The sequence below is a fragment of the Pleurodeles waltl genome, chromosome 9, assembly GCF_031143425.1.
Source record: "Pleurodeles waltl isolate 20211129_DDA chromosome 9, aPleWal1.hap1.20221129, whole genome shotgun sequence".
Lineage (NCBI taxonomy): Eukaryota > Metazoa > Chordata > Amphibia > Caudata > Salamandridae > Pleurodeles > Pleurodeles waltl.
The window spans coordinates 915100213-915128025 of record NC_090448.1 but is presented as its reverse complement, the minus strand read 5'-3'; the positions used below and the strand labels follow the sequence as shown (position 1 = coordinate 915128025).

The following is a 27813-nucleotide window of genomic DNA, read 5'->3' as shown; positions in this document are numbered from 1 at the left end:
AGACAGGCCACCTGTAAACAGTTATTGCTTCATTTCTGTAGGGAGCCCTGGATATATCGTCCCACTCCTCAATCCAGTAGTTTTGGCAATGTTTGAAGATGTTCAAGCCAATTGTAGTATCTCCGAGTAGCAAGTTGTCAAAGTCATGCAACTCCTTTTGCATTTGTTGATGACCATGTGTAGCAGTGGAATTAGGGGTAAAAGAACATGCAAAGGTCCCTGACCAGTTTATCGTAAGGGCATTCACCGGAGACTGAGGGTGTGGCAGCCTGGGGGCAAAGTTTTAGGGTTTTGCGTTTCAAGGTGTTGCAAACAAGTCTACTGCTGGTTTACCCCACTTTAATTGAAAATCTTTTGCACCGCTTTCTGATTGAGTTCTCTTGTCCAATTGATTACACTTTTGTAAATGTTTAGCATTTTTTGAGGAGGTGGTGGGGTTTGAAGTTTTGCACCTAGAGGGTAGTGGTCATTGGCCCCTACAGTTAAGACCTAAGGGCAGGGAATAAAGATCTAAGAGAAAGAGTGGCTTCTCTGCAGGTAGAGTTGCCACGTCAGATAACCACTCTTATCACAGAGAACGATGTGAAGTGCTCAATGATCTGATGATAAATTATAGGGGTCTCAGCTTGGCTGAAAATCCAAATGATGTGTTAATGGAATATGAATGAGTAATTGAACAAGTGGTTGATTGTTTGAAAGTAAAATTAAAAACAATGTATATTAGTAAAGAACAGGGACAAGCTAGAGGGGATTATAAAAATACCTGGTTTAATTGAAAGAGTAGGACCCTGAAGTTGGAAGAGGGAGAAGTGCAGAAGTTGGAAAGGGAATTTAGGAAAAGGCGTGAGAAAGGAACTGAACAGAAGCTCAGTTTAGCCTAACAAGTCTATAAAAACATCCTGAGGAAAAGAAAAAGGGAGTACATACATACAAATTGGCAAATTATGTCAGGTGTGATAGGAACTAACAATATTAGGAAGCTCTGGCAGTCGCAAGGGTGGGGAAGGCCCCCGGGGATATGCAGTGTTTAGCTGGGGAAGATGACTGGAATAAGCATTTAGGCAGTCTATTTGGAGGGGAAGGATTTAAGGTTAGAATAAAGTTGAGATAAGTGGCAACATAAGGTCATACTTCTCCCTTCAGAAGATAAAATAAATAATTACATCTCGTAAGTTAACTAAGGCAGCTGGCCCAGATAAGCTTCCAGCGGTTATAATAAAAAACAATGTGGATTGGTGGGCAAGACTCGTTACCTTACAGAAAAGAACATTTGTTACTTATCTGTAACTATAGTTCTCCAGTATTGGAATCTTTCATAGATTCACATGCTTGAATCATTCCCCGTCGTCGATATGGGAGTCCCCGGTACATTATATTATCAATGAAGAAGCAACTATAATGGAAAAAGGCCTAAAGGCTTCCACCTTAGTAGCCTATCCCTGTCTCTGAGAAAAAAATGGACCAAACTAAAGTTTCAGCCAATCAGGCTTCCCCTCCCTCTAGAACCCTCCTGTGAGAAGCTCCAGTCCCTCAGATTTTCCAAAGCACAAGTACCAAAATATCTGAAGAGAACAGATAACGGTGAGCTTCCCAGGAGGGAGGGTCGCATGTGAATCTATGAAGGATTCCAATACTGGAGAACTACAGTTACAGGTAAGTAACTAATTTTCTTACTCCAGCACTGGAACTTTCATAGATTCACATGCTTGAATCAGAATAGCAAGCAGTAATGAAGCACACTGTATGATAAGCATTACCACAATCACTGAAATAAACATCTCTATGAATGAGAGAAAAAAAACATTAAATAAGCAATTAACATGCAAAGAGAAAATCACTGTGGCATGATAAATGATGAATAGTGCATTATCAAGGGAAGAATACAACTCTATACAATGTGCGCAAAACAACTGGGTTGGGGGGAAAAAGAAATGAAGAAAATACAACAGCTCACCGTTACTGGAATAAATGTCACAATATCGCTTGTCCTACTGCTACTTTATCCTGCGGTGTTTCTTCCAAACAATAATGCTTTGCAAAAGTATGCATTGATTTCTAGGTGCCCGCCCTGCAAATGTCTTGAATGGGCACACCTGCGAAGAGCACTGAGGATGCGGCCATTGCCCTTGTTGAATGTGCATGAGTTGGTCTGTGCAGAGGTTTTCCTGCCGCTCTATGACAATCAATAGCAGAGGCTAGCCATCTTGCAATCCCCTGCTTGGACAATGACTGGCCTTTTCTAGGAACACTGAATGCCACGAGTAGTTGATTTGATTTTCTAAAATGTCTAGTTCTATCCAGATAAAACTTAAGACACCTTTTAAAGTCCAACGAATGACAAGACTGTTCCGATGGTGTTCAAGGATTTAGGAAAGACGATTTTAGTACCACTGGTTGATTAATGTGTAAATCCAAAGGAACTTTAGGTATAAACTTTGAATTTTTTTCGTAAGACTACCCTGTCTGTCTTGAACTGTAAAAAAGGGTCTTGGATAGTAAATGCTTGGATCTCGCTCACCCTTCTGGGTGAGGTAAGAGCGAGAAGGAGAGCAACTTTCCAGGATAAAGATTTTAAGTCTGCTTTGTGAATCGGTTCAAATGGAGGTTTCATTAATTGGCATAAATCCAGGTTCAGCTGCTATGATGGTGGAGGAGTCCTGACTGGTGGGAAAGATCAAAAAAGTCCTTTAAGAAATAGTTTTATGACCCTTGCAGACCATAAAGGAGGAGCATTGTCCTTACGCCTATAGCGGGAAATTGCTAAGTGGACTCTAATAGAAGAGTTCGCCAAACCTGATCTGGCCAGATGGAGAAGATAAGGTAGTATTTGTTCCGGCGATGAAGAGAAAGGATGTACCCGAGCCTGTTTACACCATGTGCAAAACCTTCTCCACTTCAGGCGATAGTACCAACAAATGCTGTCAGCTGCAGCTCTGGCGAGGATGACTACAGTCTGAAAGAATATTTAAGTGTGCAAATTCATGTTCAGGAGCCAGGCTGTCAAGTGAAGAGAAGCTGGGTGGAGAATTTGACCCTCACTCATTGTTAGGAGGGATGGCATCACTGGAAGAGGGATGCTGTGGCTCTCAGAGGAGAAACAGCTCTGTATACCAATACTGCTGAGGCCATGCCGGAGCTATCAGGAGAAGTCTGCAGTGTTTGTTCTTGATCTTTGGCAGTACTCTCGGCATGAGGGGAATGGGAGGAAAACCGTAAGCATACATTCCTGACTATGCCATGGAAAACGCATTCCCCCAAGAGCCCCAATGGGGATCCCGACCTGGAAAGAACTGGCCTTTTGCATTCTGCGGGGTGGCGAACAGATCCAGGTTTGGTTTTCCCCATAGGGAGAAAACTCGATTTAACACCCCTTGATCCAGTTCCCATTCGTGGTTGGATGACACCAACCTGCTCAGAGAGTCCGCTATGGCGTTCTGGATGCCCGGGACATGTTCTGCTCGAAGACCTACTCTGTGACTGATGGACCAGTTCCAAATGCGCTGATATTCTCTCGATAAGTGGAGAGATCTTGTTCCTCCCTGCTTGTTGACATAATGCATAGTTGTAGTGTCTGTCCGAATGGGTATTGATGAGCCCCTTATCTTTGGAAGGAAAGCGCGAAGCGCTAGGCGGACTGCCTTCAATTCAAGGTAATTGATGTGAAAAGACTTCTGACGTGGATTCCATTTGCCCCTGACTTGTAAGTGCTGAAGGAAGGCTCCCCTAACCTTCACGAGATGCATCGGTAGTGATCACCCACGGAGCTGGTTGGAGGAGAAAAGAAAGTCCCACGACAAGTGAGAATGCTGAGTCCACCAAGCCAGAGATGTTATCATGGGTTTTGTTATCCTGATTATATCGTCGAAAGACCTCTTGGACTGCGTCCACTGAAGGTCCAGCTGTTCCTGGAGGGGTCATAGTCTGAGACGACAGAATGGCACCAGTGGAATGCAGGAGGATATAATTCCCAACAGAGACTTGAAGAGGCGAACTGAAACAGACTTTCTTTTTTGCAGCAGCCTGGCCTGGGATATAAGCTTTTTCAGCCTCTCTCCTGTAGGAGTTGCCTTGTTGTTGGAGGTGTCCAAGACCCCGCCCAGAAATGTTGTTCTTCTCAAGGGTTGGAAAGCTGAATTGTTGCAGTTGACGGTTAGGCCCAGGTTTGTGAATAGCTCCACGCAGGCGCATGCCAACTTCAGCGTCAGATCTGGACTTGGCCTTGATGAGCCAATTGTTCAAATATGGAAAGACCTTATGGTTGTGTCTTTTGAGGAAGGCTGTGACTGGAGCCAGGCATTTGGTAAAGATTATCAGGCGATTTCAGTCCAAAAAGAACTACTTTGAACTGGAAATGCTCTCCAGCTACCACGAATCTGAGATATTTCCTCTGGGAAGGACGTATAGGGATATGGAAGTATGCATCCTGCAAATCGAGGGTGGCCATAAAATCTCCCGGAATTGATAAGGGACAGGATATCTACTAAGATAATCATACTGACTGCTTCTTGAGGTAAGTATTGCGATCCCTGAGATCTAAGATTGGACGCCAATTTTTCCACTTCTTTTGAATCAGGAAGAACAGAGAATAAAACCACCTCCTTTTGTCTTGATGTGGAACTTTCTCTATAGCTCCCTTGAGAAGCATCGACTCGACTTCCTGGTTGAGCAGATGTGTTTCACCATATGTGGAAAGGGGGGGGGGGGGCTCTTGCAGGTGGGATCTGTAGGAATTCCAAAGTATGGCCAAATTGGAACAGGTTTAAGACCTACTGGTCTGATGTAATTTTTAGCCAGTTCTGAAAATGCTGGGAAATCCTTTCCCCTATTTTTGTATCAGAGGAAATGTACGTAGCCGGAGTCATTAGAAAGTCATCGCCTGCGTCCTTCACTTGTCTTCCTGCTCTTCCCCTTTGCGTTGTACTCGTATATGCCGCTTGCGGAGGCTGTCTTTGTTGGTACTGAGGATGAGAGGACTGGGACGTAGCGGAGACAGAAGGGTATTTATATTGTTGGAATCCTCCCCTGTAAGATGAATACCCCCGACCTCTAGCTCCCCGAAAGTGCTGCCTTCTAACTTGTAGGGTGCCAAGGGTCTCAGCTGTGCCTGTATTGGTCTTTATGGACTGAAGGGCGTCGTCCATATGTTTTCCGAAGGGGCTTCTCTGTCAAAAGTGAAGTCTAGATTCTTGTTCTGAACTTCCAATCTAAAAAGCTGCACGGAGCAAACTTTGCCTTCTTAAAACAGCCACGTCTGCCAGCTGCTGAAACGCCGCAGTAGCGGTATCCATCGCACAGTCTATAACTTCGGCGGAAGACCTTTCCCCTTCTTGCAAAATGTTTCTCGCATCCATCTTTGATTCCTCTAGGAGTTGATCTAAGTAGGGAGCAATGTCTGCTCATAACGGTCTGTCGTACCTGCCAATAATAGCCAAAGAGTTAGAGGCCCCTATCATAAGAGGGAACATCAAGGAGAAACGTTTCCCTATATTATCCAGTCTTTTTCCCTCCTTGTCTGGCGAAGCCGATATTGGTGCTGAAGGGTTTCTGGACATGCGTTACGCTGCTTGGGTAATGACTGAGTCCATTTTGGGGTGCCCCGTGAGGCAGGGCGGGGAGTCGTTGGGTGCCTTATATTTTTTATCTAGACGAGGCAGGACAGGAGTGACGGTAACCGGATTTTTCATTACTTCGATGCCTCCATCCCATATAAGCATCGATTTTATACTCTTTTGAAAAGGTTCTTTAAAATCATCAAGGAAACAATCTATTTGTTGCGCTGGCATGGGCCATGCAAACCTCTTCGCAGTTCTTTCTAGCAAACTGAAAACTTCCGATGTCACCCGGAGGGGAATCTATTGGGACAGGGGAGGGTGAAGCTGGAGTAGTAATTTGGTAATCATCCCACTCTGTTATTGCATCCAGCAACTCTCTCTCATCATCCGATGTCGACAGATCCTGAGTTGGAACTGATATGGGCATATGGTACATCCAACGGCGGTACCCCCGGTTGAATAGGTGTGGAAGGAAGAGGTACAGAAGGAGGCAAAGATGGTTGCTGTACTTTTGAGCCAGCCGGCAGAAATTGCCTTCTGTAGTCGTCAATCAACAATTGCAAGTACGCTATAAGGGACACTGGCAAAGGGACCATTTGCTCCTGGTAAGGATATTGCTGTGCCTGTGAATAAAGGGACTGGATATCATGCTGGTTATCCTCATCCAAGTTCTGACACTTAACATGCAGTTCTGAAGGCTATGTGCAATCCCAAAGGGGCTCTCATCCTCTGAGTCCTCCTCCTCTAAAAGATGTGTAGGTACCAAAGATGATACCTTACTTGGTGATGTGAACAATGGAGAAAGCAATTCTGATTTTTTTATATTTTTTAACCGTCGTATGGAGTCAGCTACGACAACTGTGAAACTCTCGAAGAGGCGGTCGACGACGGTAACAGTGTCATCAACGCTTACGGTCTCACCAACGGTTTCGTCGACGGAGATGAAGTGATGACTACATTGATCGTCGATGACGTGACTGAAAATCCCGTTGATGAGGTAACCATCGTTGAAGCAGTACATGCAGTAGAGCTAGTCGACGTTGTAGCAGTCAACGATGAGGCTGTACACTCCTTTTGACGCTGCCGTCAACGAAGCGGTCGTCATCGTACTTTTCCCAGATGGTTTCTTAAAAGTATGCTTGACCACAGGAGGTTGTGCTCGGGGCTCAGAAAAGGCTTTTTTACTACGTTCTGAGGAAACAGAACGCTCTTTAGAGTCTCTTTTGGAGGATACAGACCTCTGTGAGGAGAACAAAAGGGCTGTAAAGCTTTGGAAGACATGTTTTGTCTTTTTTAAAGCTTTTTTGGGTAGATCCCCAGAATGATGAGCTTGAGGAGATCTGCCCCTTTTGTGGAACTTTCTTTTTGATGAAAACAACTCCTCACTATCGGAACCAGAAATAGCGTTTGATCTGGATTTTAATTTTTGCAGCCAAATCAGTAGCCTGCCCTCCCTGTCCTTGAGGGTTTTGTTAGAGAATATTCTGCATACCTTACAGTCCTTGGTCACCTGATCAGGATAAAGGTAATAAATGCAGTCTTTGTGTGGATCTTCGAAATTAAGTCTCTTCTTTCCACAGGTTTTGCAGGCCCTAAAGAGGCTTTTCTTTTCTTTGTCTGACATGTTTATAGTTTGAGAAAATAGAATTTCCCCAGACCAGGAAATAGGTTTGAAGCCTTGTTTGTCGAAGAAATCTTCTTTCTCTGGTAGAAAAGCACTAGAAATAGATCCTTCAAGATTTAACTGAGTAGAGCTCAGTGGAGACTCCCTAGCACGACGTGCGGTAGAAAATCTGAGGACTGGAGCATCTCACAGGAGGGTTTTAGAGGGAGGGGACGCCTAATTGGCTGAAACCTGAGTTTGCTCCTTTTTTCTCAAAGAGACAGGGATAGGCTACTAAGGTGGAAGCCTTTAGGCCTTTTTCCATTATGGTTGCTACTACATTGCTATTATAATGTACCGAGGACTCCCATCTCGACGAAGTGGAATGATTCAAGCATGTGAATCTATGAAACTTCCAATACTGGAGTAATCTTGGTTCCCCCTGCGTTCCTGAGAGCTGGAAAGGTTCATTAATTAGGCCAATTTACAAGAAGGACGATGCAGCTCAACCGAAGAATTATAGCCTAACTAGCATGCTGGATGTGGAGGAAAATTTATTTGCTAAATTACTGCTGGATCTAATGAGGTACTGTGCAGAATAAAATAATTTAATTCCAGTAGAGGACGGTGTCTTCAAGTAAGGTAATTCAACAATAGACCACTGTTTTAGTCTCTGGGCATTGGCAAAGAAGTGAATAGAGGTACGAGGTTGCCTATTTTGTTACTTTGTCGATTTTCAAGCCGCTTTTTATCTGGTGGATCGGAGTTTGCTGTGAGATATGTTGAGGCAGCTCAGGATGGACTCAGCACTGCTCTCTCTCCTCCAGGGATTACACACACAAAATTGGGCCCAAGTGATTTTAGATACATGTGGGACTTTATCAAAGAAGATTCCAATAATGAATGGGCTGCAACAATTACGGCCTGATTTGCCAAAATTATTAAGTGAGGCCAAGGGTTTATGCCAAAAAATGGATGGGACCCATGTCTTTTGTTTAATACACACTGATGATCTAGTGATACAGTTGACTTTGGAATGCAAGCCGCACTGCAATTCTGAATATGGCTGACTAAAGAGGGTATTCCCAAAATTGTGTGCCTCTGTAAAAGGGAAATAAGGAAAAATTATTTGAACTGGGTCTCCCAAGCGAGAGGTAGGCTGAAGAAGATCTGTGTTGCTTTGGTTTTAGTAGCTGATAAGTGCCACCAAAAACAACAGATTCCTAAGCAGGAGCTGTGTGTCATGGTAAATAAAGGTGCCAGAAAAGAGGATTTAGATTATGTGGAGAGTAAAATGTCTACCGAGTTCATGGTGGGTGGTTGGAGAAGTGAAAATATGTTTCCCTATATAGAGGTCCTGCCGAACCCCAAGTTAAGGAATGCAGTATTAAAATTTAGGGTTGAACTAAACCCATGCTATATGGATATAAAAACAAGAACCATAATTACGGATAAAAATGTAAATGTGGCAGCCAACATTTTATCAGACTGTGTGTTGTTTTTAGATAAAAGGAAAAAGGTTTTAAAGCCACTTTTTAGGAAATATAATGTTATCAACAGGGATCAGGCTCTTTGCCTGTTGGTAGATATGACATTTTTAAATGTGGTATGTGCCTTAGGCCGATATTTAAATGAAAGGCAGGGTTCCTTCATTGGGCTCTTTTAAGCATTACAGGGGTGAGAGCCAGTACGTGGTTTTCAACTAATCTAGGGTTAGTTTTTACAAGTATTAAATTATTTTAAATTACTAAGGGATATGCAAGTGTTATTAATGTGTATTTAGGATTAGGGATGACTCGCACCTCCAAGAAATACACGTTACACTTTTGGGTGTTGTGAGAATTGTTTTGATGTACTGTACAAAGTTGCCTAATGACTTTTACCAAATTTATGAGACATGATTATATTTTTATTTCATATTCTGAGCTGTGTATTAAGTAATAATTTAATTGTGATTTTAACCGATTTGTGCTATGTTTTAGGGCTGCAGCTGAATAAAGCTTGTTTTTTTAATCTGAACTGACTGAGCTCCCATTTGTGGGAGCATGAAGCCTGCCTGCTCAATCTGTCTTCCTCGCAATTGTCTTTCCCTGGCCGATACATTGCTTGAATCTCCATGTTCCTCTGAACTGTCCATTTCCAGAGCTGCTGAGCTAGTCTTCAGAGGGGACGAGATTGAGTCCCCCTTGTTTGTTGATGTGAAAATGTGTTGTATTGTCTGTTTGAATTAATATGGTCTTTCCTTGAGGGTACTTCTGGAAAGATTTCAATGCAAGAAAAACAATATTTAATTCCAGGATGCTGATGTGTTGAACCGCATCTTGATCCCTCCAGATTCCTTGTATTTTTAGAGAGCCCAAATGATCTCCCCTTACGGTATCTGAGGTGTCTGTGGTTATTGTTACCGAAGGAGTTTGTTGCAGAAACGACCTTTCCCAGGAGGTAGTGTTTTCACTTCTGAACAACGTAATTTCCTCCTGCACCTTCTGTGTGACAACAACTAGATCCTTCCAACTCTGTCGCTTGAGAACATTGATTTTGAAGCCACTCCTGGATTGGTCTTGTATGAAGTCTCACATATGGGAATGCATGATGCCATCTTCCCTAATAATTTCTCCACAGTCCTCACTGTCGGAGGTTGCACCATACAGTAACGGAGAATTGCTTTCAGAGTCACATGACCTTGATTTTAATTGCTCCGCTATGGACAAGACAAGCTTGCTACTCGAAGATGGTGCAATTAGCTCAAGAAACGTTTTTAACACTACGAAGATGACAGGATCTGCCAGACGATGGAAAACAGAAAGGTACTGCACCCAGAACCCTAATATATCAAACGGTGTGGCTCCTGAAGACTTAAAATTTGGTCACATGGAGTTACCAGCAAATACAAAGGCAGTATTAAAGGAAGCTGGAAAACCAATAACTAGGAAGTGTCATATGGAAAAATGGAAACGATTTTCAATTTGGTGTTAAAAATAAATCAAACCAGAACAGCACAGGGGAAAACTTATATTATCTAACCCACCTTTTACAAGAGGGTCTTACATATGCATCCTTAAAGGTTCACCTGGCTGCAAATGTGGCCTTACAAGAGGTAAAATGGGAAAAGGTTTTTTCACAGCACCAGTGGTTAAAAGATTCTTAAAGGACGCAAAAAGAATAGCACCACCAAAAATGGTACCAGCACTCACATGGAGCCTAAATTTAGTGCACACACAACTCATGAGGCAACCCTTTGAGCCATTACAGATGTAAACTCTAAAGACTGCTTTTCTAGTTGCTATTACTCTTCTCTGCAGAGTCAGCATTTGTCTTCTCACTGGGGAACGCTTTCCCCTGAATTGAATTCTATTTTGCGCCCAAGAAAAGTTTTTCCTGTTCTGGAGATGACTTCTTTATGTTTAATGAGAAACCTGGAGTGAACAATGTCTTCTTCACCCAAAAAATTTCATTTCTGGTAAGAGTGTACCCTTACTAATTGTTGAGTTACGGATATAGATGTATATTCATTCTTCTGAGATGTGCTGCTACTGCAGCTAGGCATTTTGTGACTACTCTTGGTGCGGACTTTATTCCTAAGACTAGTATCACAAACCTCAGTTACTTCTTGTGCTTTGCATTCATCGGTATGAGTATATAAGCATCCTTTAAGTTTAATGTTGCCATATAATCTCCTTTTTGTAATTGTGGAATAACTTCCTGTAACGTTGTCATTTAAAACTTTTGAGTTTTTATAAACTTGTTGATGAACCTGAGGTCTAGGATTGGATGCAGGGATCTGTCTACCTTTGGTATTAGGAAATATGTTGAGTCATTTTCTTTGTCTATTTCCTGGTTTGGGGCCGGTTCTATTGCTTCTCTAACAATTCTTTGACCTCCTCGAAAAGTTGATATGCTTCCTCTTTTGAATTGTCCTTTTTCTTTAGACCTCTTTTTGGATGGAATTTGTCGAATTCTATGCAATACCCGCATTGTATTGTGATTAATATCCTTGTCTGAAGTTTTCTTTCTCCACTTCTGGAGAATGTTTTGTAATCTTCCACCTACTGGTGTGTTGTGATGGTATTCTTAACCATTGCTGTCTCCCATCACTGACGGTATTTGTGATGTTGATGCAATAGTCATTTATTAGTATGGGGATTGTACCTCCTCTGGTTGATTGTTCTCTTCCTCTGGCTCTTCCTCAAAAGGAATTTCTTCCTTGCTGTTGGTACTGCCAGCTTTGTTGTGATGAAGAGGTCTGAGTACCACTGTGGAAGCCTTCATGAGCACATCTTGACTAGAATGTACCTCTGGAGGCTGGTCTTCTTGGTGCGAAAGACCCCCTTTGAAGTCCTGCCTGAAAATGCTATGCACCCATGGACTTAGCTGTTTCATTGTCTTTTTTTAGCTGGTTACGGCTTTCATCAACAGTATTCCTGAACAATTGTTGTCCTTCAAAAGGGGTGTTTGCTTGTATTAGGGCTTGAATCCAGAAATTCTAAGCCACAAGTGACGCCTTAAAGTAACCATCATCAATTGGTGACTAGATATTTTCACCGCATTCAGTGCGGATTTTAACTGTTTGCTAGGTTTTTTCTGCTCTCCACCAGATGTGCAGTCCTCTTTTATACTGATCTAGGAGAGGTTTTATTAATTCTCCTAAACTCCTCCCAATGTTAATGTGTCTGTCTGTTGAGCAACGCATTGGAATTTGCAATGTGCCATTGGTTTGCTGCATTCAGCTCCATCCTCCAGCCCATAAGTTCCATCCTTTTACTTTCTTTATCTGAGGGTGGCCCGATGTGGGGATGTTCGCCCTCTTAATTGCCGTTTAAGTTATTTAATCAGCTGGAACAGTACCTTAAATGTACATTGGGTCTTTAAAAGAAAATGTGTATTTTTTCCTCTGGGTAACTACTCTGCCGGTGGCTGGTTCTTTAAAGGCTTCCCTGCCTAGATCGAGAATACTTGGTAGTATAGGCAGAAACTGGTTTCTTGCCAGGTTTGACAGAAGTGACTCTAAAAGGAAACATGTGGCTTATCCTCCTCCAGTCGTACATTATATTTGTCTGCTGCAATGTTATACATGCCTACATAATCTGGGGGGAGAGGGTTTGGATGGATAAGTTTCCACTTCCTCCTCAGGTGAATTCCCCCTCTAAATCATCCCAGTGCGTTTCCATATATCCACCTTTCTCTGAAGGTTGATACATTACTAGTTCCTCATTATAAAAGAGTGCCTCCTCTTTCTCTTGTGGCTCCGGTGTGGGAGAGGATCGAATTTCCCCAACTTCTGCCTCCAAAATCTCCTTAGTAATTGAAATCTTTTGTGGGATCTTGAACCTTTTTAGACTTTTGCCTAACTCAGTTTTCTTTTGTATCAACCTGGCCATTTCGGCCTCAAGCCTCTTTCTCATGTTCGATTTTGAGTGCCCGCTCTTCAGGGCTGATTGTCGAGTGTTTCCTCTTCGACGTCAAAATCTCTTTTGCAGATTTTTTGGACTGTGAGCTTCAGCAAAACATTTGTGTTTCAACGCCTTTCGACGACGCATGCTTTTTCTGAGTTTTCTCTCCGACGCATGCTTTTTCTGAGTTTTCTCTCCGACGCATGCTTTTTCTGAGTTTTCTCTCCACTGGAGACCACCTCGAGGGCTCTGTGGGACTGCTTTTCGTGGGCCATGTCTGTGGATGGCGAGCCTTTTGACGCTGAGGTTTCCTTTAGTGCCCGTGAGTGATTTTTTTTTCCGACTCGGGCACCTTAGCGGTGGTCAATTACTTTCTTTCCTCTGTAGTGTCCAAAGCACGCAGTACCAATAGAGGGAAGCATCTGGGATGGAGAGTTTGGGATGGAAAGGTTGGCATGATGAGGAGTGTGTGAGGATGAAAAGAAGTGTTTCCTATGCTCTAGTGTGGTGTCATTACAGTCACATAAATGAAGAAAAATTCAGACTGTAGAAGGGACTACAAGTGTTTATTTGCCGCTAAGAAATTGTCATTCCACAAAGCACTATGGGCAGAATTGAGGGAGGCCACAGTTGAGAATAATGCTAAGAAGTTCTGGGAATTGGTGACAAGGGCGGGGAAGGAGACAGTAAATCTTGTAAAAACCTGTATAGGTCCGCTCACTTGGGTCCATCATTTCAGCACCCTATATAGTACCACTCTTGCTGGATCTCTGGATCCCATGTTGATGCGAGACTCTCTGCCCTCTTGCCCTGATGTGATTGAAATATTAACCACTGAAGTCATCAGAGTGTTGGTGCTACGAAGAAGCGCAAGGCCCCTGGCACTGATGTGGTGCCTGCAGATCTTTACCGTGAGGGGCTATACTATTGGGATAGTCTCCTCACTAAGGGCCAGATGTAGGAAGCCTTTTGCATGTCGCAAACTGCGAAAATGCAATTTGCGGCATGCAAAAGGCCGAACGCGATGCACAACCTCAAATTGCGAGTCAGTACCGACTCGCAATTTGAGGATGCGACTCGCAAATAGGAAGGGGTGTTCCCTTCCTATTTGCGACCCCATCGCCATGCTGAGTTGCTTTGTGACCGCAAATGCGGTTGCAAACCAACTCGCAGTTACCACCCACTTGAAGTGGGTGGTAACTCATTCGCAAAAGGGAAGGGGTCCCCATGGGACCCCTTCCCCTTTGTGAATGCTGAAAAAAACGAAACCAAATGGTTTCAGAAGTTTTTCTTTTTGCAACGCGATTTCCTTTAAGGAAAACGGGCTGCAAAAAGAAAAAAAACAGCTTTATTAAAAAAGCAGTCACAGACATGGAGGTCTGCTGTCTCCAGCAGGCCACCATCCCTGTGAGTGCATGGACTGGCTATGGGGTCGCAATTTGCGACCCCCTCATTAATATTCATGAGGTGGGTCTTTGTGACCCCAGTGCATGCACTTTTGCGAGTTGCAAATTGCGAGTCGGTATGACTCGCAATTTGCAAGTCGCAAAATTTTACTTACCTACATCTGGCCCCAAGTGTTTTATGCAGCCCTTGCACGGAATGCTATGCCTTCGTCCTGGTGTTCCGTCATCATCATCTCGATCTTCAAGAAGGGTGATCGAGGCTGTCCTGCTAATTATCCTTCAATATCGTTCCTTGATGGAGTCCACTTATAGGGGCGTGTAGATGCCCAGTATGTTAGGACCGGAGTGCAAGCTGGTTTTCTTTCCCATTTAGGGAACTATCGACCAGGCCATTCACCTTTATATGACTGCATGTAAATCCACGATAATTAGGAAGTCCTCGCTGTATTTGGTCTTTATAGACCTGAAAGTGGCCTTCAATTCAGTCGATAGGAGCAAATTATGGAGATCACTGTTGGTTCTGGGGGCCAATGCAGCCCTAGTTAAAGCTATAGCGGTCCTGCACTCTAGCAATATGGCCCGGATGGAGAATGTACCGACCTCTTTCAGGTCCAAAAGGGTGTTTGGCAGGGCTACGTGCTGGTGCCACTACTCTTCAGTCTCTTTTTAAACTATGTGATCAGCTATCTTAGAGAAGTTGATGTTCTCACTGTAGCCGGAAGGAGGGCCCCAATATTTTTTGGGGACAATGCAGAGCTTGTGGCACGCACAGAAAATGCAATGCACAGGTTGCTTTGTCGATTTATAAAATACTCTGAGGAAAAATCGTTGTTCATTAACTGTAGCAAGACAATGACCATCAGTATGGTTTTGCAGCCATCACCCCCACCTTAGGCAACAATTTGTGATTAATGGTGCACCTCTTGATATTATGAAGCACTTTGCCTATTTGGGTATACGGTTCATGGATAATTTAAATTGGGGCAGCAACATACAGAAGGCAGCTGTAGTTATGAAGCAATATGCTGGGGCGCAATTGAATTTTAGGCACAAGGCTGGCGCTAGAAGTTTAAGTACCATCTTGTAAATATATGCCCAAAGGACGGTGGCCATAGTGCTCTATGGGGCAGAGCTCTGGGGCTATGCGAATATCGGTGTGCTACAAGTGGCAGAGAATATTTTTTTAAGATCTTTACCGAGGTTGGGGCCAAGAAGCCCCCCTGAGAGCTTTTTTTTGCAGAGCTCGGCCTAACAGAAATAGCAGCTCTAAGGTGGGTGCTCTATTGGGTAAGGTTAGTACACAATTCTAGGGCAGCAGTCTATCTGAAAACTCTAGAAGCAGCCACCCTGAGTGTCAGCCCTGGGTGGTATTCGTAGGGGGGGGGGGGGGCATGTTAAAAAGGTTCTGGAAGAACTTCAATTAGAGGCCCTATGGGCAGTACTCAGTAGAGTCAGGCAGGACACTATGGACCAGATCAAGGACGGGTATTGTGAATTTAAAAAGATGAAGGTACACCAGGTGCTTAGGCCTGAATTGATTACAAGCTATTATTTTGATAACGCCTATGGTCCTGTTTCCACAGATTACCTGGATCTGATATATATACCCTGAATTGAAGCGTCCCCTAGACATAAAATAAAGGGTGGCTATACTACCAGTAAAGGACTATTTAGCACGCAACCTGGAGGTTAGTGGGTGGGTTAGAGTTGTGTGATTGCAGCCTTGGAGAAATAGAGAATGTAGCCCACTTTACTCTGTCTTGTAAAAAAAATCAATCTGGCTTGGCGTTGGTGGTTTAAGCCCCTCTTCAAGTTTTGTAGTGAAAATTGTGCTGAGGCCGCATTGCCACTTTGTGTTAGGCCTGGTAACATCAGTGCACGTTATTCTGTAGTGTCCTATATATGGGCGGCATGAACCCGTTTGATAGAATTACCAGCTAAGCTGGGTTTAACTGAATTCTAAGAACCGTGCAAGTCCCCAGCTTTTGACAGTGTACAATGGAATTAGCCATTGCGATTGCCCTTTTTTGAGTGGACCTTGGAGGCCTTGCAGTGTTAGGGGTCTAGCAGCTGGTGAATAGTTATATGCATAAGCACCTTTTCCCTGTATCTCTTTCCTAAAGCACTTTTTGCACAATGGGGGTTGGCACTAGTACTTGGGATTTAATGCACTGCTGTAGTGCCTTAGACGATGGTACTGTATTTATATATATATATGCGTTTTACGAGGTGGGCTGCTATGAACTAGTTCATTGTTTTGTGAGCTGTGCGGTGCGGTGTTGTGCTGCTGCTTTCTGGTTATTTTATCCCAGTAGTTATTGTTTCTTTTTTATATTTGTCAATTGTTTTTTTTTTTTGCATCATTGTTTTGTAAATTGAGCTTTATTGTAAGGCTTGTAGCCGAAACAATAAATAATAATACAGCTCCTTCTGAGCGTACTTGTGATAGCAATTCCTGCAGAATTGGAAAGGTGTTTTCTCCATCACGCCCCACGAGGAGCACCCCCCCAGCCCAGACATTCTCGGCTGTTCTTCAAACTTTGTGCTCTCTCAGTCTGTCAACCGCTCCCAGTCGATCTTCTCAAGCTTTTAATAAATTATTCGATAAAGTTCTTCCGCAATTCTTCAATGTTTCTCTGGAGTTGGAGACATCTCTGCAAACCATCCTGACCAAACGGCAGAAAAAAACAACCTGAAGATGGCAAACAAAGGTGGGAACATCCAGAGGCATTACGGCAACGTCACAGAGAGACACCAAATGGAATTTCCGTTGACAAGGGTAGAAAAAGAAGACGTACCAAAACTTTTATGAAAGTGGAAATTCCGGACTCAACCACTAGATGGCATGAGAATCCAGAAAAGATTCATGCTGCAAAACCTTTCCTACTACCAAAGCACGTGTGGAGTTACAACAGTAAATACACACTTCATTACCGTCAGCGACAGGTCGTATGTATGTCAGTACCTTGAAATAGTCAAGAGCTACAATGGGGTACATTTAGTTCCCAGTATAAAGACAGCTCCAGAATTATTACTTGTGAAGGACTCCTCTCTCACAAGTAATAACCCAATTTCTTACAGTAGGAAATATAATTTTTGCAATTAATAATGAATTTATTGGTAACACTTTGTTGCATCTAGTTCAAATTATTCCTGTCAAAGCAATAAAACCAGCTTTAGTCGCAACAGCGCAGACCACCACAGAACTTTGACCTCAGCCCAGAATTCAGCTAACTTGAAGAACGTCCATGAAGAGTTCAGCAAGATCCCCACTCCCTGTTCACATCACAACTTTAGCCCTGTCACACACTGTCCAGTCTACTGCTGATTAAGTCCTGTGCATACATTGAAGTAACAATAAGCACTTTAGTGATATTTTCCCACACAGATGCATAATGTGTTCCCTTCACCCACCCTTGGGTGCTTGATGGTCAATGTCAAAATTAGTCATTGTTTTGTGGAGACAGAAAAGCTTTTTTTAAGTGCTTCTAGAGACTATTTCCTCCTCTGATGATCCAGGTTTTTAGCAACCGCAGCAGAGTGATTTACATGAGCTCCCTCTGTATTATGATCTTGAGAAATCACTCCTCTAAACCAGTGGTTCCCAACCTTTTGGTTTCTGTGCGACCCCCACTTTAACATTAATGGAACCCAAGGACCCCCACAGAATCATCATGGGAATCCGGGGACCCCCGCCTGAGTCATTACTGGAAGCTGGGGACCTAATTTGTCAATATTTGTTAATATTTTTTAATTTTCTAGGCTCTCGCGGACCCCTTGAGAAGGCTTTGCGGACCCCCAGGGGTCCCCGGACCATAGGTTGGGAACCACTGCTCTAAACCAACTGATTTCAGGGTGTATACTTTAGTTTCGATTTAAACTTCCAGGTAAGATTCAAAATTAACTCATGAAAGACTCTGGCTGAATTGACCAAGGTGATTTCATGACCATAATCAGAGTAATCATGGGTTGAAAATTCTGCAGTGCCAGCCACTACTCCAAGTCACTTCTAGCTCTTCTAGATCTTTTCTGGTGTCTGGGCATTTCTTCTGCTTGTGGCTCTGAAATATGTGGCTAGGGTTCCACTGGTCACTGCCTCCAAATGTCCACTTTGTTTATCTAGAGAGTAGACCGACAATGGTGACTTGTGGCTTCCAAGTCAAGGCATATGTCCCCCAATGTGGTTCCAATGATAAAAATAAGACAGTCAATGTGCAGTTTTTGAGGATTCTGCCACTGAGTCAAAAGAGATTCTGTGTATTTAGTTCCACTACAAAGGTCTCAATGGCCTCACCTAAGGCAACAGAATAAAGATGATGCAATAAGACTCAGTAATCATAGAAATGATGCCACTCTCAAACTTCAGTTAGGATTTTATCCAAACCTTTATCCAAGCTTTATTGGATAGGAAAAGCCAGTTCAGACACGGTATGCAAGAACATCCGGCATTTAACTTGGTCCAAAATAGAAATTATCTCAATTCATTAAAAAACCGAAAGGTAATTTGCAGCAGCTGTGGTCACAGAAGTTCCTGAGAAAGTGGTTTTATTAGCCAGTGGTCAACGGGGCAAGGCAACCATCTCATCTGCAGTGACACAAAAAGTTACAGCCTAAACTTAACTCCACAAATACCCACCAAGATCAGGTGGAATAGCAGCACAAGATGCTACAGCTCAAATTCTAAGGAAACTAGTTAGTACTCTGAATACAGAACCTGTAAAATATGCACTGATATGACCTTTTTTACTACTTGTTTCCTGAGCAAATAGAGAGAAAATGAGTCAAAGTGTGCCTATTTGTTTGGCAGCAAGAAACATCAAGTAGCAATCTTTGCTCCATATGAAGTAAAAACTGCTCCCACAGTCCTTTCTATATGAAAGGTCAATATCTCATTCATCAAGAAGTGAAGCAAAGGGAGATAGGAGTGTCCTTCCTTAAGAAAGGGAGCAACCACACACAACTATTTACAGGAACTGCTGATCCCATCTGTCTCTCAATATTATCAACAGTAAAACGGTCTTCTATCGTCAGAGAAGTGACGGTAAAGCAGTTTTGGAATCAGAATTTTTGAGAACCATGAAAAAGTGTGAATACACTGTACACATCTGAAATAATAACACTGCTTTAGTTTTGGTGGATATTATGGCCTAGAGCAGTTACGAATGATGGGCCCATGTAGTTTCTAATATTGCTAATGTAGCCTAGCCTTACTGTGGAGGCCAGTCCAAAGAGCTAACTGTAGCCCTACTTTTATTGAGAGCTCCACACAGCTGTCAATTCTATTCTAGAACACACATTCTAGCTATTGCATCGATCGTGTGCCAGTTTATGTACAAAAGGCCAGTTTTGACGCATCCTTTGCAACCAAAATAACTTAAATCAGTCCTTCCATGTTATGATCCCATCTCATCATGAATGGCTATATATTGCTAGTGGGTTAAGAAATGGTTAAGGATCATGTTGCAACATTTTCTTAAGTAAACACATTCCTTACATTAGGGTATACGCATTTATACAGCCTGTTGGATTTTGGGACTGTGGAAAGAAATATGAAGGAGCTGATCTAGGTTTTCTAGCTACATGCCCTTTACACCTGGAGGGAGCAGCTGAAGATAGATTTTCTACGTAGCCTCAGAAAACACAGATAATTGCTTCATCGAACAGAAGAGGTATCCACCATTAAAAAAGAGAACAAAACATTCTCATACAACTGTTAGCCAAGGCAACCCGTTGCAATTCTTACATAAAGTTGCCATTCAGTAGCTATTTTCATGCATTGGTTACAACAATGCTACAAAAAGAAATAGCTAGGTGAACTTTAGATAGATTTCAGTAGCCAGCACAGTGACAATTTTTAGTATAAAAGTTTGTCCACACTTTGAATAAAGGGCAAAATATGTGCAGTCAGAAATCCCACAACAAATAACGGATGTACAGAATTAAAAGTTAAGCATGCAATCACAAAAATATGAAGACAATATTGGAAATGGATCATGGATGCTAGACCTGACATTAAGTTAAAAAAACTGGATTCTCTATATTGCAGTTTTGGTTTGTATTATTGCTAAAATCTATTTTCATATTTAATACTTAGAAATTAGAAGCACTATAAATACAATACATGGACATGATTACCCATATGTTCCTAGACAGATCCATTATATTTTGAATATTTATATATTTTAAACACATACAACTTAATTATTCAAAGCTGGTTTCCTTACCCCCTGAGCTGTCATTGAAATTGATTGAAGAAGTTACTTCAGAAGCCTGTACATTGGTCATGGATGCTGCGATTACAATCGGCACAGGACTGTTTCCACTAAAAGAAAAGTAGAGAATGATAAAATAACCTTGCTTGCTGCATATTCTGAACAATTTAAATCAAACATTAAAATGCAAACACACCAACACATTAACTAGTTCACAATGTGAAAACAGCCAGTGAAACTGTGCTTAAAAATATTGATGGATCACTGCACAATGGACTAACTAAAATAATGACTACACTTTCCCAGACCGAACAAAGCAATGACGCACCCACCCCCAGAAAAGCCAACTGTCAGACCTACAAGAATACATCAACTATAAACCCAATTCCAATCTCAGAGCAAGCTTTTGGAAAGGGGTAAAAAGCAGCTGCTGAAGGTGGAATCCACTAACGCTCTCAAGGAACATCTTTCATGGAATAGCCCTGGTCGAATAAGGGCCTCTAAGATGGTTAAAATCTTACTAACGTTCATAGGAACCTACAATCTTACTTTCACATAAAACATTAATGGTTGAGGATCACCGGGCTAGTGGCCTCGTCAGCCCTATCCCTGTGCTTTGGTGGTATAGTTATGTCCAAAGCATCCTTAAATGTTAGTTGTCTCTTGGTTGGTTGGGCTCCAGTATAGGGACATCTTGCCAGGATACGTCCAGTGTCTGTGTATAACCAGCTACTTCTGTCTCAAGTCCATTTTGCCCTGCATCTGTTGGGAGGACAGTTTCTAGGCTGAATGTCTGGTGTCCATTTTTGTTATTTCGGTGCCGATGTTGTGAAATGTTTCGGCGCAGACACACTCAATTCTGATGTTTGGCACTACTCCGATGGTATGGAAGCTGGTTTGAGGGAATGGGCTTATGCTGTTTTTCCGGTACTAAGCATTTCCAGTTCAGCTGCTTGGTGCCGAACCTGGCCAGAAGCCAGTGGTGGCCCAAGTGAAAGCTTTGTTTAGTCCAGACCTTTTGGGATGGCTTGCTAGTGTTGGGGCGAGTGTGGAAGGGACACCATATTTACAGCTTGTCGGGGAAGCGCCGTCAGTGCCGGGAGGAGCGTCACGTCACTGGGCAAGAGCCCTTTAAAATATCCTCGCGCTCCCGCCGTCGCGGGAAGCGCTGTCAGTGCCGGGAGGAGCGTCACGTCACTGGGCAGGAGCCCTTTAAAATATCTTCGCGCTCCCGCCGTCGCGGGAAGCGCTGTCAGTGCCGGGAGGAGCGTCACGTCACTGGGCAGGAGCCCTTTAAATTATCTTCGCGCTCCCACCGTCGCGGGAAGCACTGTCAGTGCCGGGAGGAGCGTCACGTCACTGGGCAGGAGCCCTTTAAAATATCCTCGCGCTCCCGCCGTCGCGGGAAGCGCTGTCAGTGCCGGGAGGAGCGTCACGTCACTGGGCAGGAGCCCTTTAAAATATCCTTGCGCTCCCGCCGTCGCGGGAAGCGCTGTCAGTGCCGGGAGGAGCGTCACGTCACTGGGCAGGAGCCCTTTAAAATATCCTCGCGCTCCCGCCGTCGCAGGAAGCGCTGTCAGTGCCGGGAGGAGCGTCACGTCACTGGGCAGGAGCCCTTTAAAATACACCAAGTAAGCTTAACTTATATATTTCCTGGTATTCCACAACCTTACAGGCACCATGGGGAAAAGGAAAGCTGCTGATTCACTAGGTCCCTTGTCAGATAGCAAAAAGCAGAGGAAGCGCACTGCTAAAGTGGTCACTAAGCCAAAAAAAAGTTGTTTGAAGAGGTTGAGGCAATTTTAAACTGTTCACCTAATCATAATGGTGCCTTCCTCGGGAAAAAATGCCCTAGTTCCACCTGGGAAGATACAAGACTATTTTAAGAAAAGGTCAAAGGATCAAGACCTGGACTCAGGGTTGATCAAAAACAGTGCAACCTTACTAACAACGCACCTGCTATCCGTCCCCCCCTCAAATGCTACAACAAACACGACAAATGTATTGGTGCACAGGAGCGGATCTCCCCATGTGGGAACAGAGGGCAACATCCCAAATCCTACCATACCACTGAGTCCTGCGATCAATCTGATCTCGAATATTCCTTGCAGGAACCGGTTTGAGGCCCTAGCAGAGGATGATGAAACTCCTAGAGTTTTTTATACAATATCAGACGATATCAGCAGAGAAGCTACCCATTGCACCCCGAAACTAGTCCCTGTCTCCCCTCCAATGCATCCTGTCACCGAGCCTAGCAATGCCCTTATGCTTCAGAGAATAGAAGAAGTTAGATCCCTGGTTCTACAATTGGCCAAATGCTTCGGGGAGAGCTTAGAGAGTGGATGCAAGTGCAATCATAGGGATGAAGAGGCGAATACAGGCCATACAATGCCGGATCCAATACTAACAACCCAGCTTGCACAGGGGGGCCAGGTTACCGATCAAAAGGAGAAGACAAATCGGGTTGGCTCAGACGGGAACGTAATACGCCCAGAATTCAACATCACACAGGCGAGTCGACATTGCAAAAGACCATTAGACGAGGGGGATACTATGGGAAACCATAGTGCCATTAACAAACTCCCCTCAGGGCCCTCAAACTACCAGCCAGCAAAGAGCTGTAAACAGATTGATAATTTCCCATTCAGGAGATCCTATGCAATTCCCAATGACAATGACCCATTCGCTCCCAAATATGCTCCCGGTTGTTTTAATGCCCCTTCCCTTCAGAGGACTCCTTACGAACCAGTTCTACTGCTAAAACCCCAATGCCTCAAGCTTGGAACTAATACTCTCTTCTTGAAACAAGTCCCGAAACTGCTTCCCGTACTCAGTGAGGATCATGAGTCTAGGGTTAAAGTAATCCACTGGCTACGACACCAAAGAAACTGTCTATCAGTTATACGTTCAGATATTTGTAACACTAAGCGGTGGTGTCCCTCAGGATCAACATACGACGTTATTTCAATTGAGTTCCATAATAGATCCCTGGTAGAAAACTTGTTCTGTTCAATGACCGAACTCTTCATCTTATGGAACAAAGAAGGGGGTACATCACCTTAGAGACAGCACCGGAGATGGAAGGCCAACTACAAACTTCTGATTACTTATGTAACAATTCAACCAGTAATCAGTCCAGGCATGTCAATACTATTCTGCCTAACCCAGTATGACTGGCAATAGCCCAGGGACCAATTCCCGGGACTAGTTTAACGGAACCCAGTCCGACGATCTCTGATGGACCTACCGATACAGAGTTGATTCCCGAGAGGTTCAACCTACAGCCACCAACCCCGGTCCTTGAGGAAAAAGGCATATCAATCATGACATGGAACCTAGCAGGCCTTGGGAGGAAATTAGACGACAATGACTGGTGCTCGTATATCAATACCCAAGACTTATGTCTTTTTCAAGAAACATGGACCAAAGAGTTGACTACCCTAGACGGGTTTCTTTCTTTTAATGTGGCTGCTCAACCCTCCACAAAATTGACGGGCAGAGCCAAAGGAGGACTTCTGATGCTAATAAATAAAACTGTGCAGTGCACATATAAGACTTTAAAGTTCGATAGCCCAGATCTGATGGGGCTACAAATTACGTTCCAACAGGATTTCACTATAACATTTGTTAATATTTACGCCCGCTCGGTTTCGCGAGGGGCTGAGTCACCAGTCTTAAAACAGCTTCTTGATTTTCTAGACACCCTGCAATCAACCTCCTACCTAATAATAGCAGGGGATGTAAACTGCACCTTTGAACCCTCTGCAATACTAAATGGTCTCACAGAGGATGAAGATGAAACATGGGGGATTGCACAGTTGACTAGTGACAATAACTGTGTTAATTCTCGTGTAGCTATCCAATTGGCATCCCTTTGTCTGAAACACGGTCTCAGGGCATGCAATGGCCGTGTGCCCTCTGACCTGGATACTGCACCCACTTTCAAACGTGGTTCAATCACAAGAGTAATTGATTACTTTCTAGTGGATGTGAGATTGTGGCCCTTTTGGGATGATATGAAGGTGGAGGTTAGAACCGAAAGTGACCACTATCCCTTGCTACTCTCTATGTCAGGTGATGTCTTTGGTATGACTTCGAACAAACAAACTACCTTGGTCCCTACTCCTACCATGAACATCACATCTACAAAGGTCAGGTTGGCAAAGGTCCAGTCAAACCCTTACCTGCTACGTGAGATTTATCAGGCCTTTGTAGATATCCTTGCTCCATACAGAGATCACGATTCCAATGATATCCCCCTCCTATCTATACATGAAAATATGATCATAAGATTACAACGTATATTCTATAGGAAGGTCGGGGTAAGACACCAAGGAGCTACCTTTAACACATGGTTTGACGAGTCCCGTCACATGGCCAAGAAAGGACTAAAAGGTGCCCTTTTGAACGGATCCCATGGGGAAATACTATTAGCTAGACGTATTTACAAAGAATCCATCACCCGAGCAAAAAAAAACTGGGAAGACACAACTTGGCAGATTTTATTGGATGCTACTCAATCCAACAATAATAAATTGTTTTGGGAATTGTTAGGCAAACGAGAGAAAGAGGGCAGGATTGGTGTGAGAAGCCACATACAGCCAGAAAAGTGGGTTGACCACTTCTCTGGCTTATACAGGAAAATTGAGACCCCCACAATCTTAGTTACAGGGGAAGCAGGCCAAGACTTTCCATCTACCCCTGATGAGCATTATGGCCCAGCTCCTCTTGCAGGGGGCACACAGGGTTTTAAGAGCCACATCTGCTTTACCACCAAAGAAACAGCCAACGCTATTAGTTCTTTAAAACTTGGGAAAGCCCCAGGCCCAGACAAAGTTCCGGGGGATCTCTACTCGTCAGAACCTATAGTCTGGACTTGGTATATCAATACACTCTAATAAAATTGCCGAAGGGGGGCAGATCCCCATGACATGGAAGGGTGCAGAAAGTATCCCCATCCATAAAAAGGGTGACGCAAACCTTCCGACAAATTACAGACCAATCAGTTTAATCGATAACATCCAAAAAATATTTGCCAAACAACTCTTAGGTAGATTAACCAATTGGGCCAAAGATCAGAATATTCTTTCCCCTCTCCAAGCTGGATTCCGACCAAGGACCAGTACAGTAGACCAGGTCTTTAGACTGGCCATTCTGTACTGGAAGTACACAGCCCTGGCCAAACAACCATTATACATCGCCTTTGTCGATCTGAGATCAGCATTTGATCTGGTCCCGAGGGAAAAGTTGAGGGAAGTGTTACAAAAAATAGGGACTCCGGCCAATCTAATCCAACTTTTAAAGCGGTTGCACGAGGATACATATGCGCAGGTGAGATGGGGGAACCTAGGCGAATTAACGGACAAAATCCCCATAAATAGGGGTGTTCGCCTGGGTTGTGTGTTTGCATCATTTTTATTCTCTATCTTTATTAACGAGGTTGTACAGGTTTTAATGATGTGCCAGAATGATGCCCCCACCCTATGCGCTCAAAAAATTCCAATCCTTTTTGCTGATGATTCTCTTCTTATTTCTAAATCTCCCATGGGCCTTCAAACTCTTATCAATAGCTTTAATTCCTTCTGTCGCGACTACGGCCTAGAGCTAAACCATAAAAAGACCAAGCTAATGGCATTCCGCTCAGGAGTGCGGAAGAAATGCACTATCCATTTAGAAGGGAACCTCCTGGATAAGGTTTCCTCCATTGATTACCTGGGTGTAAGGATTGCTGATAATTTAAACTGGGGAGAACAGATCAATAAAAGTGTGGGTCGCCTGCAGCATGGTGCGGCATCAATCCTGCGCTTCTACAGGGGTATGACAGCAAAAACTGTCTCCCCGGCAATTAAGATCTACATCGCCAGAGCACAGGGTGCCGCCGCATATGGAGCAGAGGGGTTTTTCTGACTGTAACAGGCTCACTATTAGTGAGAATAGTTTTGCGAGGTCCTTGTGTGCTTGTCCTCCTAGTACTCCACTGATACCTCTGTTCTTAGACTTGGGCCTGAGACGCATAGCCGATCTAATTATCTTAAGACCATTATTATATTGGATACGACTATGGACCAACCCCGAATTAGACGTCTATAAGACCTCACTCCACGACCTGCTAATGTGCCCCAATTCAATTTCCATTCCCTGGGTCAAACATGTAATCAGTTGGTTTAACAAACTCGGCCTTAGCCACTTTTGGGAGGAACCCCATAAACTATAAAAGGCTCATTCTATTGCGCTGAAACGCATATATTGGTCCTATATATGCAATGACCATATTACTCACGGAACTCATGGCACCTTAACAAATCACTTCACAGATTTTAAATGGTATCCACAATTTGAACCATACTTAGACAATATTCCTGACATCCTCGGCAAAAGCTTATATGCCAGATTCCGCTTCGGGTCGCTGCCGTTGAAGACATTGATGTGCAGATGGGGTACAAAAACAGATACAAGTACATGCCCAGCTTGTGGTGTAAAATCAGAAACGGTTGAACATTTTATGTTTTTTTGCCCTGCTTACTCCCTTCCCAGGTCTAAGTGGATCTGTCATATTTGCCGCGATATGGGGATAAGAGATTGTGCCTCTGCTTTGAGGATTTTAAAAAGTCACCATTCTACGGTTTTAATACTTGCTGTTAGTAAATATTTATTAGTAGCATGGCGAATACGAAATTCCATTGTAAAGACTGTGCTTTAATTTAGAGCCTTACTTTTATTCTCTTACACCTACAAGAACTATAGGAAGGGGGTTGAAACCGTATTATGTGTATTATGTGTACTGAGAATTTTAATTAGACTATGCTTTTAGGAACCCATGTTCCATAATATTTTCTATTTATGTTTTACAATATTATTATTATTATTGGTTTTATCCTTATTCTTATTATTAATGTATTTTCGCTTTGATGATTGACTGATCGAATAAAGCATGTGTTAAACTACAAACTACAGCTTGCCCTGTGTGAGGTCCTGCATCTCCAGCTCAGAACCCAAGCTGTGTTCAGGCGAAAAGGTGCCCTTGTTTGCTGCAGACATCTGGGTGTGGACATCCTCCTTTGGGACCTCAGATCCCAAGAGATCTAGTGTGTCCTTGGCAATGAGGTGGGACATCTCAAGTTATTGAGCTCATAGATCACGCTGCGTCTTCTTGGACCAAAAGAACTTGCAAGCCTTGCAGGTGACTTCCTGATCTTCCAGAGAGAGGCACGAGTTACACACCTAGTGTAGGTCAGTGCGTCAAAACTTGGCATGGCAGCGAGGGCAGAAACAGAAGGGCATCTATTCCATCACCAGACAGACATGCTTGGACGGGGTGTCGAAGTAGAAAAAACGCTATAAAGGGCAAAGGCCTATGGGGGCCTTGCTCCAGACGAGTTTCCTTGAAGAGACAGACACTGACTAACAAGAAAGAAGGATCAATAAATAACTGCAATCAAAACAATACCGACGTTAGGCCTACTGACTAGGAAACAACTTTGAGATGGAGAGCACGTCTGAACCAGACGGTGGAAGAAAACAATAACAATGGAGCAAATGACCATGTGGAGGAAACTGGCACTTGTTGCAGTTACTCCCCCCATTTTACCTGATATTGAGGTTGACTTGACAGTGTGCTGGGATCCTGCTAACCATGCCCCAGCACCAGTG

At 43.5% G+C, this 27813-nt stretch overlaps 1 protein-coding gene across 1 annotated transcript in view; it reads right to left on the bottom strand.

Moving 5' to 3' along the window:
- Positions 1-27813, bottom strand: part of PAPOLA (poly(A) polymerase alpha) — an 858334-nt gene that overhangs the window by 151504 nt on the left and 679017 nt on the right. The window contains exon 18 of the mRNA XM_069208274.1: positions 20176-20273. Within this exon, the coding sequence (XP_069064375.1) occupies positions 20176-20273 (98 nt within the window). The remainder of the gene's footprint in view (positions 1-20175; positions 20274-27813) is intronic.